We start from the raw sequence: 16,908 nt of genomic DNA, 5'->3' as shown, positions 1-16,908 counted from the left end.
ACTGAGACAGAGAGGGGAATGGCAGATAGTCAGTAGGATGTTTTATTACTGAGACAGAGGGGGGAATGGCAGATAGTCAGTAGGAGGTCATATTACTTAGACAGAGGGGGGAATGGCAGATAGTCAGTAGGATGTTATATTACTGACACAGAGGGGGGAATGGCAGATAGTCAGTAGGATGTTATATTACTGAGACAGAGGGGGGAATGGCAGATAGTCAGTAGGATGTCATATTACTGAGACAGAGGGGGGAATGGCAGATAGTCAGTAGGAGGTCATATTACTGAGACAGGGGCTAGGGGGGAATGGCAGATAGTCAGTAGGAGGTCATATTACTGAGACAGAGGGGGGAATGGCAGATAGTCAGTAGGATGTTATATTACTGAGACAGAGGGGGGAATGGCAGATAGTCAGTAGGAGGTCATATTACTGAGACAGAGGGGGGAATGGCAGATAGTCAGTAGGATGTCATATTACTGAGACAGAGGGGGGAATGGCAGATAGTCAGTAGGAGGTCATATTACTGAGACAGAGGGGGGAATGGCAGATAGCAGCTCATTGAGGCTTTATAGCGTCCTGATCAACGCAGCCATTAGCATGAGGGATTTGACTGTTGGATTAGAGAACAAATCCCCAGTCAGGGATTTACAGTGGGGGGGGGGTTGAGTTAGCTACCACAGCACAGACACACAGCCAGACACTGACTGACAGCACAGACACACAGCCAAACACTGACCCACAGCACAGACACACAGTCAGACACTGACCCACAGCACAGACACACAGCCAAACACTGACCCACAGCACAGACACACAGCCAAACATTGACCCAGAGCACAGACACACAGCCAAACATTGACCCAGAGCACAGACACACAGCCCAACACTGACCCACAGTACAGACACACAGCACAGACACACAGCCAAACATTGACCCAGAGCACAGACACACAGCCTAACACTGACCCACAGCACAGACACACAGCCAGACACTGACCCACAGCACAGACACACAGCCCAACACTGACCCACAGCACATACACACAGCCAAACACTAACCCACAGCACAGACACACAGCCAAACACTGACCCACAGCACAGACACACAGCACAGACACACAGCCAAACACTGACCAACAGCACACATACAGCACAGACCCACAGCACAGACACACAGTACAGACACACAGCCAAACACTGACCCACAGCACAGATACACAGCACACACACAGCACAGACCCACAGCACAGACACACAGTACAGACACACAGCACAGACACACAGCACAGACACACAGTACAGACCCACAGCCCTGACCCACAGCACAGACACACAGCACAGACCCACAGCACAGACCCACAGCCAGACACTGACCCACAGCACAGACACACAGCACAGACCCACAGCCAGACACTGACCCACAGCACAGACCCACAGCACTGACTCACAGCACTGACTCACAGCACAGACCCACAGCACAGACCCACAGCACAGACCCACAGCACAGACCCACAGCACAGACTCACAGCACAGACACACAGCACAGACACACAGCACAGACACACAGCCAGACACTGACCCACAGCACAGACCCACAGCACAGACCCACAGCACAGACCCACAGCACAGACCCACAGCACAGACACACAGCACAGACACACAGTACAGACCCACAGTACAGACCCACAGCACAGACCCACAGCACAGACCCACAGCAGCTCTCTGGGGTAAACCCAGACAGGTGTGGTGTTTGGAGAATGCAGCAGGCTGTCAGGTCTGTTGGGTCTTAAGGATAATGATTCTGGATCACTTAGGGAACCAGCCAACCAACCAGGCAACCAACCAACCAGCCAGCCAGCCAGCCAGCCATCCAGCCAGGCAGCCAACCACCAGCCAACCAGCCAGCCAGGCAGGCAACCAGCCAGGCAACCAACCAACCAGCCAACCAACCAGCCAACCAACCAGCCAGCCAGCCAGCCAGCCAGCCAGCCAACCAACCAGCCAACCAACCAGCCAACCACCAGCCAACCAGCCAGCCAGCCAGCCAGCCAGCCAGCCAGCCAGCCAGCCAGGCAACCAACCAGCCAACCAACCAGCCAGCCAGCCAGCCAGCCAGCCAGCCAGGCAACCAACCAGCCAGTCAGGCAGGCAACCAGCCAACCAACCAGCCAGCCAGCCAGCCAGGCAACCAACTAACCAGCCAGGCAGCCAACCAGCCAGCCAGCCAGCCAGGCAACCAACCAAACAGTCAGCCAGCCTTGCAACCGACCAGCCAACCAGCCAGCCAGCCTTAATGTAATATAATAACCTCTTTGTTTACTAGGTCTAGGATTAGTCATCATCTGATCTGGTTAAACACTTGTTGGGTGTTTAAGGAACAAACTACAACACCTATGTCCCCTTCTCATGGTAATAATATGTCTCTCTAACTCTACTCATTGGCTTAGACTTGCATTTGCATGTTTCTGTTGCTATAGAAACATGAGGAAAAGGGGTGGAGTTGTTTTTCTCATTTGCATGTTTCTGTTGTTATAGAAACATGAGAAAATTGGGGTGGAGTTGTTTTTCTCATTTGCATGTTTCTGTTGTTATAGAAACATGAGAAAATTGGGACGGAGTTGTTTTTCTGACTGTTGAATTGTGAACCATCTGAGTGTTGTTTTATAGAACAGTCAGTTTGATGTTGACTGACTGTTGACAGACTGTACACCACAGTACAGGGCCTGTGAAGCAGGCTACTCCAGGTCAACTACCATATCATTAAAAACCAACTGGTGGTCTCCAGGACTGGGCTGGAGGTCAGTCACTTCTAACTGGTGGTCTCCAGGACTGGGCTGGAGGTCAGACACTTCTAACTGGTGGTCTCCAGGACTGGGCTGGAGGTCAGTCACTTCTAACTGGTGGTCTCCAGGACTGGGCTGGAGGTCAGTCACTTCTAACTGGTGGTCTCCAGGACTGGGCTGGAGGTCAGTCACTTCTAACTGGTGGTCTCCAGGACTGGGCTGGAGGTCAGTCACTTCTAACTGGTGGTCTCCAGGACTGGGCTGGAGGTCAGTCACTTCTAACTGGTGGTCTCCAGGACTGGGCTGGAGGTCAGTCACTTCTAACTGGTGGTCTCCAGGACTGGGCTGGAGGTCAGTCACTTCTAACTGGTGGTCTCCAGGACTGGGCTGGAGGTCAGTCACTTCTAACTGGTGGTCTCCAGGACTGGGCTGGAGGTCAGTCACTTCTAACTGGTGGTCTCCAGGACTGGGCTGGAGGTCAGTCACTTCTAACTGGTGGTCTCCAGGACTGGGCTGGAGGTCAGTCACTTCTAACTGGTGGTCTCCAGGACTGGGCTGGAGGTCAGTCACTTCTAACTGGTGGTCTCCAGGACTGGGCTGGAGGTCAGTCACTTCTAACTGGTGGTCTCCAGGACTGGGCTGGAGGTCAGTCACTTCTAACTGGTGGTCTCCAGGACTGGGCTGGAGGTCAGTCACTTCTAACTGGTGGTCTCCAGGACTGGGCTGGAGGTCAGTCACTTCTAACTGGTGGTCTCCAGGACTGGGCTGGAGGTCAGTCACTTCTAACTGGTGGTCTCCAGGACTGGGCTGGAGGTCAGTCACTTCTAACTGGTGGTCTCCAGGACTGGGCTGGAGGTCAGTCACTTCTAACTGGTGGTCTCCAGGACTGGGCTGGAGGTCAGTCACTTCTAACTGGTGGTCTCCAGGACTGGGCTGGAGGTCAGTCACTTCTAACTGGTGGTCTCCAGGACTGGGCTGGAGGTCAGTCACTTCTAACTGGTGGTCTCCAGGACTGGGCTGGAGGTCAGTCACTTCTAACTGGTGGTCTCCAGGACTGGGCTGGAGGTCAGTCACTTCTAACTGGTGGTCTCCAGGACTGGGCTGGAGGTCAGTCACTTCTAACTGGTGGTCTCCAGGACTGGGCTGGAGGTCAGTCACTTCTAACTGGTGGTCTCCAGGACTGGGCTGGAGGTCAGTCACTTCTAACTGGTGGTCTCCAGGACTGGGCTGGAGGTCAGTCACTTCCAACTGGTGGTCTCCAGGACTGGGCTGGAGGTCAGTCACTTCTAACTGGTGGTCTCCAGGACTGGGCTGGAGGTCAGTCACTTCCAACGGAGAGGTATAATGGTTCAATCTCACTAAGTAGGTGAAGTGATCAGTCACTCACCTCTCTGCTCTTCCCGTATCTCATCCTCCTCCACTTCCTGAATCAGGATCCTCTTGCTTTTACGTTCTGTCTGCGGTTGACACTGGATTAGTTTCTTATCCACCTCAACCAGAAGTTTCTGTGGGCCAGGATGTGTGACGGAAAAGCAGAAAAGAAGACTGAAATAGTTCATCCCATTGTTCCATTAGATTGAAAAAACAGTCAAACAACATGTTATGCAGATGAAGACAGGTTGATACAACAGGAGCACCAGTCCGTACGATTCAGGACTTCCTGGACGAAATGTTCCTTTGAAATGTGACACGACTGAAGACAAGTTAAGTCCATATCCTTCATTCCAGGCCTGACGGTCACTACGGTACCGTCTGATGGTCACTACGGTACCGTCTGACGGTCGATACGGTACCGTCTGACGGTCACTACGGTAACGTCTGATGGTCGCTACGGTAACGTCTGACGGTCGCTACGGTAACGCCTGACGGTCACTATGGTAACGTCTGACGGTCACTACGGTAACGTCTGTTGAATAAACAGGAGTCCTGACGGTCACTACGGTAACGTCTGTTGAATAAACAGGAGTCCTGGCGGTCACTATGGTAACGTCTGATGAATAAACAGGAGTCCTGGCGGTCACTACGGTAACGTCTGTTGAATAAACAGGAGTCCTGGCGGTCACTATGGTAACGTCTGATGAATAAACAGGAGTCCTGGCGGTCACTACGGTACCGTCTGATGATCACTACGGTAACGTCTGTTGAATAAACAGGAGTCCTAATTTTGTGGAGGAAACGGAATGGTCAAAGTAACTTCAACACACCGTGTTGGGCTGTGTGTGTGTGGTGTGGTGTGTGGTGTGGTGTGTGGTGTGTGTGGTGTGGTGTGTGTGTGTGGTGTGTGTGTGGTGTGGTGTGTGTGGTGTGGTGTGTGTGCGTGGTGTGTGTGTGTGTGGTGTGGTGTGTGTGTGTGGTGTGGTGTGTGTGTGGGTGTGTGTGTGGTGTGTGTGTGTGTGGTCTGGTGTGTGTGTGAGACACTAACAGTAGCAGTGATATTCTGTGGTTCGGTCTGCAGGACGTTCCTCAGGTCTTCAGCAGCCCTCTGATAGTTCCCCTGTTGTTTCAGCACTGTGGCCCTGCGGAGGAGAGCTTTACAACATAACGCTGTCAGTCAGGGACATGAGCTTTACAACACAACGCTGTCAGTCAGGGACATGAGCTTTACAACACAATGCTGTCAGTCAGGGACATGAGCTTTACAACACAACGCTGTCAGTCAGGGACATGAGCTTTAAAACACAATGCTGTCAGTCAGGGACATGAGCTTTAAAACAATGCTGTCAGTCAGGGACATGGGCTTTAAAACACAACGCTGTCAGTCAGGGACATGAGCTTTAAAACAATGCTGTCAGTCAGGGACATGAGCTTTAAAACACAATGCTGTCAGTCAGGGACATGAGCTTTAAAACACAATGCTGTCAGTCAGGGACATGAACTTTAAAACAATGCTGTCAGTCAGGGACATGAGCTTTAAAACACAATGCTGTCAGTCAGGGACATGAACTTTAAAACAATGCTGTCAGTCAGGGACATGAGCTTTAAAACACAATGCTGTCAGTCAGGGACATGAGCTTTAAAACAATGCTGTCAGTCAGGGACATGAGCTTTAAAACACAATGCTGTCAGTCAGGGACATGAGCTTTAAAACACAATGCTGTCAGTCAGGGACATGAACTTTAAAACAATGCTGTCAGTCAGGGACATGAGCTTTAAAACACAACGCTGTCAGTCAGGGACATGAGCTTTAAAACACAATGCTGTCAGTCAGGGACATGAGCTTTAAAACACAATGCTGTCAGTCAGGGACATGAGCTTTAAAACACAATGCTGTCAGTCAGGGACATGACATGAGCTTTAAAACAACGCTGTCAGTCAGGGACATGAGCTTTAAAACACACCTTATTCCCACCTGCACCACTTTTCAACCAGGGCCCTTAGGACTCATTGGGTCCTCTTCTAAAGTAGTGCACTATATAGGGAATAGGGTGGGTCCTGGTCTAAAGTAGTGCACTATATAGGGAATAGGGTGGGTCCTGGTCTACTAGGGAATAGGGTGCCATTTGGGACATGCATGGTGAAGCACTTTTCTATGTAGCGTGGTTATATAGTATTCATAACGAAGTGTGTACATTAAATAGACCAGAGTCTCTTAAAGGTAGACTCAATGAAGTGACGTTTCACCATTAAATAGACCAGAGTCTCTTAAAGGTAGACTCAATGAAGTGACGTTTCACCATTAAATAGACCAGAGTCTCTTAAAGGTAGACTCAATGAAGTGACGTTTCACCATTAAATAGACCAGAGTCTCTTAAAGGTAGACTCAATGAAGTGACGTTTCACCATTAAATAGACCAGAGTCTCTTAAAGGTAGACTCAATGAAGTGACGTTTCACCATTAAATAGACCAGAGTCTCTTAAAGGTAGACTCAATGAAGTGACGTTTCACCATTAAATAGACCAGAGTCTCTTAAAGGTAGACTCAATGAAGTGACGTTTCACCATTAAATAGACCAGAGTCTCTTAAAGGTAGACTCAATGAAGTGACGTTTCACCATTAAATAGACCAGAGTCTCTTAAAGGTAGACTCAATGAAGTGACGTTTCACCATTAAATAGACCAGAGTCTCTTAAAGGTAGACTCAATGAAGTGACGTTTCACCATTAAATAGACCAGAGTCTCTTAAAGGTAGACTCAATGAAGTGACGTTTCACCATTAAATAGACCAGAGTCTCTTAAAGGTAGACTCAATGAAGTGACGTTTCACCATTAAATAGACCAGAGTCTCTTAAAGGTAGACTCAATGAAGTGACGTTTCACCATTAAATAGACCAGAGTCTCTTAAAGGTAAACTCAATGAAGTGACGTTTCACCATTAAATAGACCAGAGTCTCTTAAAGGTAGACTCAATGAAGTGACGTTTCACCATTAAATAGACCAGAGTCTCTTAAAGGTAGACTCAATGAAGTGACGTTTCACCATTAAATAGACCAGAGTCTCTTAAAGGTAGACTCAATGAAGTGACGTTTCACCATTAAATAGACCAGAGTCTCTTAAAGGTAGACTCAATGAAGTGACGTTTCACCATTAAATAGACCAGAGTCTCTTAAAGGTAGACTCAATGAAGTGACGTTTCACCATTAAATAGACCAGAGTCTCTTAAAGGTAGACTCAATGAAGTGACGTTTCACCATTAAATAGACCAGAGTCTCTTAAAGGTAGACTCAATGAAGTGACGTTTCACCATTAAATAGACCAGAGTCTCTTAAAGGTAGACTCAATGAAGTGACGTTTCACCATTAAATAGACCAGAGTCTCTTAAAGGTAGACTCAATGAAGTGACGTTTCACCATTAAATAGACCAGAGTCTCTTAAAGGTAGACTCAATGAAGTGACGTTTCACCATTAAATAGACCAGAGTCTCTTAAAGGTAGACTCAATGAAGTGACGTTTCACCATTAAATAGACCAGTGTTTCTTAAAGGTAGACTCAATGAAGTGACGTTGCACCATTAAATAGACCAGAGTCTCTTAAAGGTAGACTCAATGAAGTGACGTTTCACCATTAAATAGACCAGAGTCTCTTAAAGGTAGACTCAATGAAGTGACGTTTCACCATTAAATAGACCAGAGTCTCTTAAAGGTAGACTCAATGAAGTGACGTTTCACCATTAAATAGACCAGAGTCTCTTAAAGGTAGACTCAATGAAGTGACGTTTCACCATTAAATAGACCAGAGTCTCTTAAAGGTAGACTCAATGAAGTGACGTTTCACCATTAAATAGACCAGAGTCTCTTAAAGGTAGACTCAATGAAGTGACGTTTCACCATTAAATAGACCAGAGTCTCTTAAAGGTAGACTCAATGAAGTGACGTTTCACCATTAAATAGACCAGAGTCTCTTAAAGGTAGACTCAATGAAGTGACGTTTCATCAGCAGCATCACAGACATTGAGGTGAGGACTTCACTCTCCCAGTCATACACAGTATCTACACTATGCTACGTAGCGTGGTTATATATATATATATAGACCAGTCACTCTCCCAGTCATACACAGTATCTACACTATGCTACGTAGCGTGGTTATATATATATATATAGACCAGTCACTCTCCCAGCCATACACAGTATCTACACTATGTAGTGTGGTTATATATATATATTAGACCAGTCACTCTCCCAGCCATACACAGTATCTACACGTAGCGTGGTTATATATATATATATTAGACCAGTCACTCTCCCAGCCATACACAGTATCTACACGTAGCGTGGTTATATATATATATATAGACCAGTCACTCTCCCAGCCATACACAGTATCTACACGTAGCGTGGTTATATATATATATTAGACCAGTCACTCTCCCAGTCATACACAGTATCTACACGTAGCGTGGTTATATATATATATTAGACCAGTCACTCTCCCAGCCATACACAGTATCTACACGTAGCGTGGTTATATATATATATATATTAGACCAGTCACTCTCCCAGCCATACACAGTATCTACACTATGTAGTGTGGTTATATATATATATTAGACCAGTCACTCTCCCAGCCATACACAGTATCTACACGTAGCGTGGTTATATATATATATATTAGACCAGTCACTCTCCCAGTCATACACAGTATCTACACTATGTAGTGTGGTTATATATATATATATAGACCAGTCACTCTCCCAGTCATACACAGTATCTACACTATGTAGCGTGGTTATATATATATATATATTAGACCAGTCACTCTCCCAGTCATACACAGTATCTACACGTAGCGTGGTTATATATATATATATTAGACCAGTCACTCTCCCAGTCATACACAGTATCTACACGTAGCGTGGTTATATATATATATTAGACCAGTCACTCTCCCAGTCATACACAGTATCTACACTATGTAGTGTGGTTATATATATATATATTAGACCAGTCACTCTCCCAGCCATACACAGTATCTACACGTAGCGTGGTTATATATATATATATATTAGACCAGTCACTCTCCCAGTCATACACAGTATCTACACGTAGCGTGGTTATATATATATATATAGACCAGTCACTCTCCCAGTCATACACAGTATCTACACGTAGCGTGGTTATATATATATATATATATAGACCAGTCACTCTCCCAGTCATACACAGTATCTACACTATGCTATGTAGCGTGGTTATATATATATATATATTAGACCAGTCACTCTCCCAGTCATACACAGTATCTACACGTAGCGTGGTTATATATATATATATATTAGACCAGTCACTCTCCCAGTCATACACAGTATCTACACGTAGCGTGGTTATATATATATATATATATAGACCAGTCACTCTCCCAGTCATACACAGTATCTACACTATGCTACGTAGCGTGGTTATATATATATATTAGACCAGTCACTCTCCCAGCCATACACAGTATCTACACTATGTAGTGTGGTTATATATATATATATTAGACCAGTCACTCTCCCAGCCATACACAGTATCTACACGTAGCGTGGTTATATATATATATATATTAGACCAGTCACTCTCCCAGTCATACACAGTATCTACACTATGTAGTGTGGTTATATATATATATATTAGACCAGTCACTCTCCCAGTCATACACAGTATCTACACGTAGCGTGGTTATATATATATATATATTAGACCAGTCACTCTCCCAGTCATACACAGTATCTACACGTAGCGTGGTTATATATATATATTAGACCAGTCACTCTCCCAGTCATACACAGTATCTACACTATGTAGCGTGGTTATATATATACATTAGACCAGTCACTCTCCCAGCCATACACAGTATCTACACTATGTAGCGTGGTTATATATATATATATATATATTAGACCAGTCACTCTCCCAGCCATACACAGTATCTACACTATGTAGCGTGGTTATATATATACATTAGACCAGTCACTCTCCCAGCCATACACAGTATCTACACGTAGCGTGGTTATATATATATATATTAGACCAGTCACTCTCCCAGCCATACACAGTATCTACACGTAGCGTGGTTATATATATATATATAGACCAGTCACTCTCCCAGCCATACACAGTATCTACACGTAGCGTGGTTATATATATATATATATATGAAGTACCTTTCATATTGTCTGGCCAGTACCTTTCATATTGTCTGGCTCTATCTCTAGTGGGTCAGTACCTTTCATATTGTCTGGCTCTATCTCTAGTGGGTCAGTACCTTTCATATTGTCTGGCTCTATCTCTAGTGGGTCAGTACCTTTCATATTGTCTGGCTCTATCTCTAGTGGGTCAGTACCTTTCATATTGTCTGGCTCTATCTCTAGTGGGTCAGTACCTTTCATATTGTCTGGCTCTATCTCTAGTGGGACAGTACCTTTCATATTGTCTGGCTCTATCTCTAGTGGGTCAGTACCTTTCATATTGTCTGGCTCTATCTCTAGTGGGTCAGTACCATTCATATTGTCTGGCTCTATCTCTAGTGGGTCAGTACCTTTCATATTGTCTGGCTCTATCTCTAGTGGGTCAGTACCTTTCATATTGTCTGGCTCCATCTCTAGTGGGACAGTACCTTTCATATTGTCTGGCTCTATCTCTAGTGGGTCAGTACCTTTCATATTGTCTGGCTCTATCTCTAGTGGGTCAGTACCTTTCATATTGTCTGGCTCTATCTCTAGTGGGTCAGTACCTTTCATATTGTCTGGCTCTATCTCTAGTGGGACAGTACCTTTCATATTGTCTGGCTCTATCTCTAGTGGGTCAGTACCTTTCATATTGTCTGGCTCTATCTCTAGTGGGTCAGTACCTTTCATATTGTCTGGCTCTATCTCTAGTGGGACAGTACCTTTCATATTGTCTGGCTCTATCTCTAGTGGGACAGTACCTTTCATATTGTCTGGCTCTATCTCTAGTGGGTCAGTACCTTTCATATTGTCTGGCTCTATCTCTAGTGGGTCAGTACCTTTCATATTGTCTGGCTCTATCTCTAGTGGGTCAGTACCTTTCATATTGTCTGGCTCTATCTCTAGTGGGACAGTACCTTTCATATTGTCTGGCTCTATCTCTAGTGGGTCAGTACCTTTCATATTGTCTGGCTCCATCTCCAGTACCTTCTGACAGTCGTTGAGGGCATTGTGCCAGTGTTGCAGTTGGATCTCTGACTGGGCTCTGTTGTTGTAGCCGGCTACGGTTGGTACCACTGACAGACTCCTGGTGAGAACGAGACATGGAGAGAAGACAGACGGACCTCATTTAGCAGTACTGAAGACTGGCTATTGGATGAGACCTTCCCACCGAGGGTTTGAGTAATATAAACATTGACTAAGGAATTATGACAGAGCTCCACTAAGTATCTCTATGAGTATAAATGTCTCTCTGTGGTTTGAAGCTGAACTCTGAAGACAAAGGAATTAAACCCATTGAATATGCATTCACTAAAAGATACTAGCATCAACTTATCTTGAAGGTAATGACCATCCCTAAATCCTCAAAAGTGAGACAGCTATTATAGTGTTAAGTTACAGGGTCTGACCTTGTATAATACACCACAGCTTCCTCATAGTCGTTGGCCTTGAAGGCCTCGTTGCCTTTATCCTTCTCGCGGTTGGCAACGAGGACTTTCTCCTGTTCAGTCAACGCTACAAGAACATACACATTCTATAAAAGATGACTGAGCAAGAATAGTCAAATAAAGACCTTACTTCAAAGTGTACATGAATTCACGATATAAACTTACCGAACAACACAATTCATTTATTCACACTTTGTGTAACCGTTCGAACTAAATAGCATCTCTGGGACACTAATGACACAGTCTAATGAGAAACAAATATATATCTTTCACCTGTTGTATCCATTTTGCTCCTGATTGTTGGATGTCTAGAGTTTACAATTGCAGGGGGATCCTTTTTTGTTACATTTCCATCAATTTTATCACACTCCTTGTCGACATCAAACCTGCAGTACAGAGTGATAACATTGATAATATGGTCTTTTATCAGGCTCCTTGTCGACATCAAACCTGCAGTACAGAGTGATAACATTGATAATATGGTATTTTATCAGGCTCCTTGTCGACATCAAACCTGCAATACAGAGTGATAACATTGATAATATGGTCTTTTATCAGGCTCCTTGTCGACATCAAACCTGCAGTACAGAGTGATAACATTGATAATATGGTATTTTATCAGGCTCCTTGTCGACATCAAACCTGCAATACAGAGTGATAACATTGATAATATGGTCTTTTATCAGGCTCCTTGTCGACATCAAACCTGCAGTACAGAGTGATAACATTGATAATATGGTATTTTATCAGGCTCCTTGTCGACATCAAACCTGCAGTACAGAGTGATAACATTGATAATATGGTCTTTTATCAGGCTCCTTGTCGACATCAAACCTGCAATACAGAGTGATAACATTGATAATATGGTCTTTTATCAGGCTCCTTGTCGACATCAAACCTGCAATACAGAGTGATAACATTGATAATATGGTATTTTATCAGGCTCCTTGTCGACATCAAACCTGCAGTACAGAGTGATAACATTGATAATATGGTATTTTATCAGGCTCCTTGTCGACATCAAACCTGCAGTACAGAGTGTTAACATTGATAATATGGTCTAGGCATGATTCCTGGATCCCATACACAAATTACACAGCAGGAAAAAACTACACTGGTCTTATTCTATATAATCAGGAGGTAGAACCTTCTACTGGTCACATTCTATATAATCAGGAGGTAGAACCTTCTAGACTCACTGGTCCCATTCTATATAATCAGGAGGAAGAACCTTCTAGAAACTCACTGGTCCCATTCTATATAATCAGGAGGAAGAACCTTCTATAAACTCACTGGTCCCATTCTATATAATCAGGAGGTAGAACCTTCTAGACTCCCTGGTCCCATTCTATATAATCAGGAGGTAGAACCTTCTAGACTCACTGGTCTTATTCTATATAATCAGGAGGTAGAACCTTCTAGACTCACTGGTCTTATTCTATATAATCAGGAGGTAGAACCTTCTAGACTCACTGGTCCCATTCTATATAATCAGGAGGTAGAACCTTCTAGACTCACTGGTCCCATTCTATATAATCAGGAGGTAGAACCTTCTAGACTCACTGGTCCCATTCTATATAATCAGGAGGAAGAACCTTCTAGACTCACTGGTCCCATTCTATATAATCAGGAGGAAGAACCTTCTAGAAACTCACTGGTCCAATTCTATATAATTAGGAGGAAGAACCTTCTAGAAACTCACTTGTCCCATTCTATATAATCAGGAGGAAGAACCTTCTAGAAACTCACTTGTCCCATTCTATATAATTACGAGGCAGAACCTTCTTCAGTGCAGTTTTCTTCTGTCCATTTGAAACTGTATTCTGAAACACAATTTAGAATGAAGTTCTAGTCATTTTCCTACTATTGTCTGACAACACAAAATAATACTATTTCCTTATAAAACAGAGACTTTACCTGCTTGAGAGGAATAGAGCAACTTGATCCACGTACTGGGGGTAGATTCTCAGTTTCAAGATCATGGAATATAGATTGTTGTTTCAGCTCAGTTTCACTCATTTTGGCATCTGTCTCCCACTTCTGTAAAAGTGAAAACAGTGTGGTGAATATTAGGTTAAGTCTGCTATATAAGGATGTGTGTATCGGTCTCATTACCTACAGCTACACTACTATGGTATTACTACTAATACAAAAGTCTCAATACTACTTACAAGTGTTGTTACAAAGTCAATGATCTCTGTTAACCCAGAACCTAAAATCTTGAAATCATTTTGGTCAGATGCTTGATGTTTAACGTAGTCTCTCCACGACAGATTACAAAGTCAAATTGGCACAGTGAGACGCCACAAAAAACTTTGAGACAACGTCGCGTGGCAAACGGACAGTACCTTGAGTTCGTCCGTGATCTGACCCCATTCATCTGCAGAGAAGCAGGCGGTGGCTGGGGGGTTGTCCTTTCTGAGGGCCCGACTTTTAGGGTCCAGCCTCTCCAGACGACTCTCACAGAACTGTATCAGATGAGGATAGATGCCCTCATCTCCAGACCTGTCGTAAAATAGAATGACAGTGAATTTCAGAACATCTTATCAGGATAACACAGAGGTGTTCACTTGTCTGGCACAACACAGAGTCCTCAGGAACAAACAACAACAAAAATACCACGTTGATCCCCCATTTCAGTTCTGAATTAGATTTGTACTATTTGTGTTAACTCTTTTGTCCATTTCTCGCTTAGATTGTTATGTTGAAAACCACCAGCTGTAGCCTAAACCTAACTTTTCCCCCTGAATCATTTACCTTAGCACCCTCAGCATCTTGGCCAAGTATTTCACATCAGTGCATTTGTCAATGTAGCCGTAGTCTAGGTGATCCACTGGAACTGCTGCGGCAGAAGTGGTCCCCGCTGGCACCTCTTGAGTTAGAAGTGAGGAAACTATCTCTGCATTCATGGCTGACCTGTTGACGACAACAACAACAACTAAATGTCTATGCGTTACTAAAGCGACATTTACTAAGTCGTGGCTAAGTCTAGTAGCTACTGCCTGGGTCCTGCGGCTCTGTCTTTTGACAACAATACTAGCTCGCTGAAGTTAGCAGTTTGGTTTAACGTTACGAGCTAACGTTACTGTCGGTGAAGATGGTTAAAAACATTTATTTCACCTTTATTTAACTAGTCAAGTCATGGATGGTTGAAAAGTAATGTGAAAAGTCAATGTCCTTACTCACCAAACAACAACCCGTGTCACGGACGGAATGAGAAATTGTATATATTTAGAGAAATAATAACTCGCTACGATGTAAAGTTATCTAGCGACCTGTGTGTGTGTGTATCTCATCAACCGAGCAACTCCACGCGTTTCGTTACTATGGTGACCAGTGTACCCGGTACGGTGGCCGCAAGGGGGTGCGATTCTGCTTGTTTTGTGGAAGAGACAAACATCTTTGGCGCTTCAGGTAGTTACTTCCTCCAGTAGATGACGATGTCACGTCAAAGATAGTACAGTACTGGTCGATGTCACTCTGTTTAACAGCAACAAAGTAACACTGCACACACGCGCACACCCTATTTTTGCAGACATTGGCTCCTTTGATCAATCAGGTTTGATACTTGTGTTGTTGTTGCGGAAAGGTATCCCCCCCACTTGCACTTACTGACAAATGACTTGTTGACAATCCATCAACGTCTGGGCCAAAGTCTTGGATTTTCTTATGAGGAATAATAAACAAACAATTATAATTAGTAATATATTCCAAGTTACTTGAACTATAAACTGGGGAAAGAGAAATCACCAGAGTGTATGAATGGAACGAACTGCAAAAATCGCTGAAGCTGGAGACGTATATTTCCCTCACTAACTTTAAACATCTGCTATCTGAGCAGATAACCAATCGCTGCAGCTGTACATAGTCTATCTGTAAATAGCCCACCCAATCTACCTACCTCATCCCCATATTGTTTTTATTTACTTTTCTGCTATTCTGCACACCAGTATCTCGACTTGCACATAATCTGCTCATCTATCACTCCAGTGTTATTTGGCTCAATTGTAATTACTTCGCTACTATGGCCTATTTATTGCCTCTTCAGGCCATTTGCACACACTGTATATGTACTTTATTTTTTTTCCTTCTATTTTCTATTGTATTAATGACTAAATTGTGTTTACTCCATGTGTAACTCTGTGTTGTTGTTTGTGTCTCACTGCTTTGCTTTATCTTGGCCAGGTCGCAGTTGTAAATGAGAACTTGTTCTCAACTGGCCTACCTGGTTAAATAAAGGTGAAATAAAAGTATGATCCACCAGGTGGATTTTCAGAGAGTGGGTTTTCCTGAATGAGAGGATAGGGGGCGGAGTTGATCAACACCATCTTACCTAAACTACTTTCCTAATGTTAAGAGAGAGAGAGAGAGAGAGGGAGCAGAGTTGAGGGTCTTCATTTTATCCAGACAGTGTCTAACGCGTGGTTAGTGTGCGGAGCACAACAGTCCGTTGTCTAGGGCATGACGGCGACTAGCCATGCATAAACAGACAGGGCAGACAGACAACAGGAAATAATGGGCTCCAGCTATACCTCATAAACAACCAGCTTGTTGTTCTGTTCATGTTTTATCCAGCCAGTCGCTGTCTGAGTTGACCGAGTATCGACCGTTCGCATCTAGTCTCAGTCTTCTTTCCATATTTTCTCTTCATCTCTCCTCTCTTTTTCTTCTTCGCCATGGGATGTTCTTCGTCCAGCACACAGACTGTCGATGAGGAGAAGAGACCGGGGACAAAACCCGAGGAGTCCAACGGAGACACATTTGGTGAGTAAACTTATACTTTTTTTGTCAGGGTCAGTTGACAGTGACACTTAAAAAAAAAAAAATTGTCAAAATGTGTCAAAGTAACCCGTTTTTTTCCCCCAATTTAGAATAGTTGTCACACTGCAGAAGGTTGTGTTATATGCATTGATTTTTGTCTTACTTTTAAACATTTTTTTTTACCAAATGACATTGTGATTGTATAGATGTTTTTGTTTTTGAAGGGGGCAAGGTTCTGGAAAAGAGACACTTCAGCATGGTTACACTTTGCTCTTCTGAAGTCTTTTGGTGGTGGTGGGGGGGGGGGGGTTACATTGGGATTATCAATCAATC

At 44.1% G+C, this 16,908-nt stretch overlaps 2 protein-coding genes across 10 annotated transcripts in view; one reads left to right on the top strand and one right to left on the bottom strand.

The window, feature by feature from the left end:
- The window catches only part of spag1b (sperm associated antigen 1b), a 60,259-nt gene extending 45,131 nt beyond the window's left edge, over positions 1-15,128 (bottom strand). For all 7 annotated transcript variants that reach the window (XR_005035122.1, XR_005035124.1, XR_005035125.1 and 4 more), the window contains exons 1-10: positions 15,001-15,128; positions 14,572-14,730; positions 14,163-14,319; positions 13,732-13,854; positions 13,564-13,637; positions 12,088-12,200; positions 11,776-11,881; positions 11,323-11,453; positions 5,206-5,312; positions 4,171-4,288 (exon numbers count right to left, since the gene is read on the bottom strand). Coding sequence is in view for 1 of the 7 variants with exons in the window: in XM_036938201.1 (XP_036794096.1) it covers positions 4,171-4,288; positions 5,206-5,312; positions 11,323-11,453; positions 11,776-11,881; positions 12,088-12,200; positions 13,564-13,637; positions 13,732-13,854; positions 14,163-14,319; positions 14,572-14,723 (1,081 nt within the window). In the remaining 6 variants the exon portion in view is untranslated. The remainder of the gene's footprint in view (positions 1-4,170; positions 4,289-5,205; positions 5,313-11,322; positions 11,454-11,775; positions 11,882-12,087; positions 12,201-13,563; positions 13,638-13,731; positions 13,855-14,162; positions 14,320-14,571; positions 14,731-15,000) is intronic.
- Positions 15,129-16,091: 963 nt separating this feature from the next.
- LOC118937723 (skin secretory protein xP2-like) overlaps positions 16,092-16,908 on the top strand; it is a 32,518-nt gene continuing 31,701 nt past the window's right edge. For all 3 annotated transcript variants that reach the window (XR_005035118.1, XM_036938186.1, XM_036938172.1), the window contains exon 1: positions 16,092-16,578. Coding sequence is in view for 2 of the 3 variants with exons in the window: in XM_036938186.1 (XP_036794081.1) it covers positions 16,491-16,578 (88 nt within the window). In the remaining variant the exon portion in view is untranslated. The remainder of the gene's footprint in view (positions 16,579-16,908) is intronic.

The sequence above is a fragment of the Oncorhynchus mykiss genome, chromosome 2 (assembly GCF_013265735.2).
Source record: "Oncorhynchus mykiss isolate Arlee chromosome 2, USDA_OmykA_1.1, whole genome shotgun sequence".
Classification (NCBI taxonomy): domain Eukaryota; kingdom Metazoa; phylum Chordata; class Actinopteri; order Salmoniformes; family Salmonidae; genus Oncorhynchus; species Oncorhynchus mykiss.
Note: the sequence above shows the minus strand (reverse complement) of the source record. Positions and strands in the feature narration are given on the sequence as shown.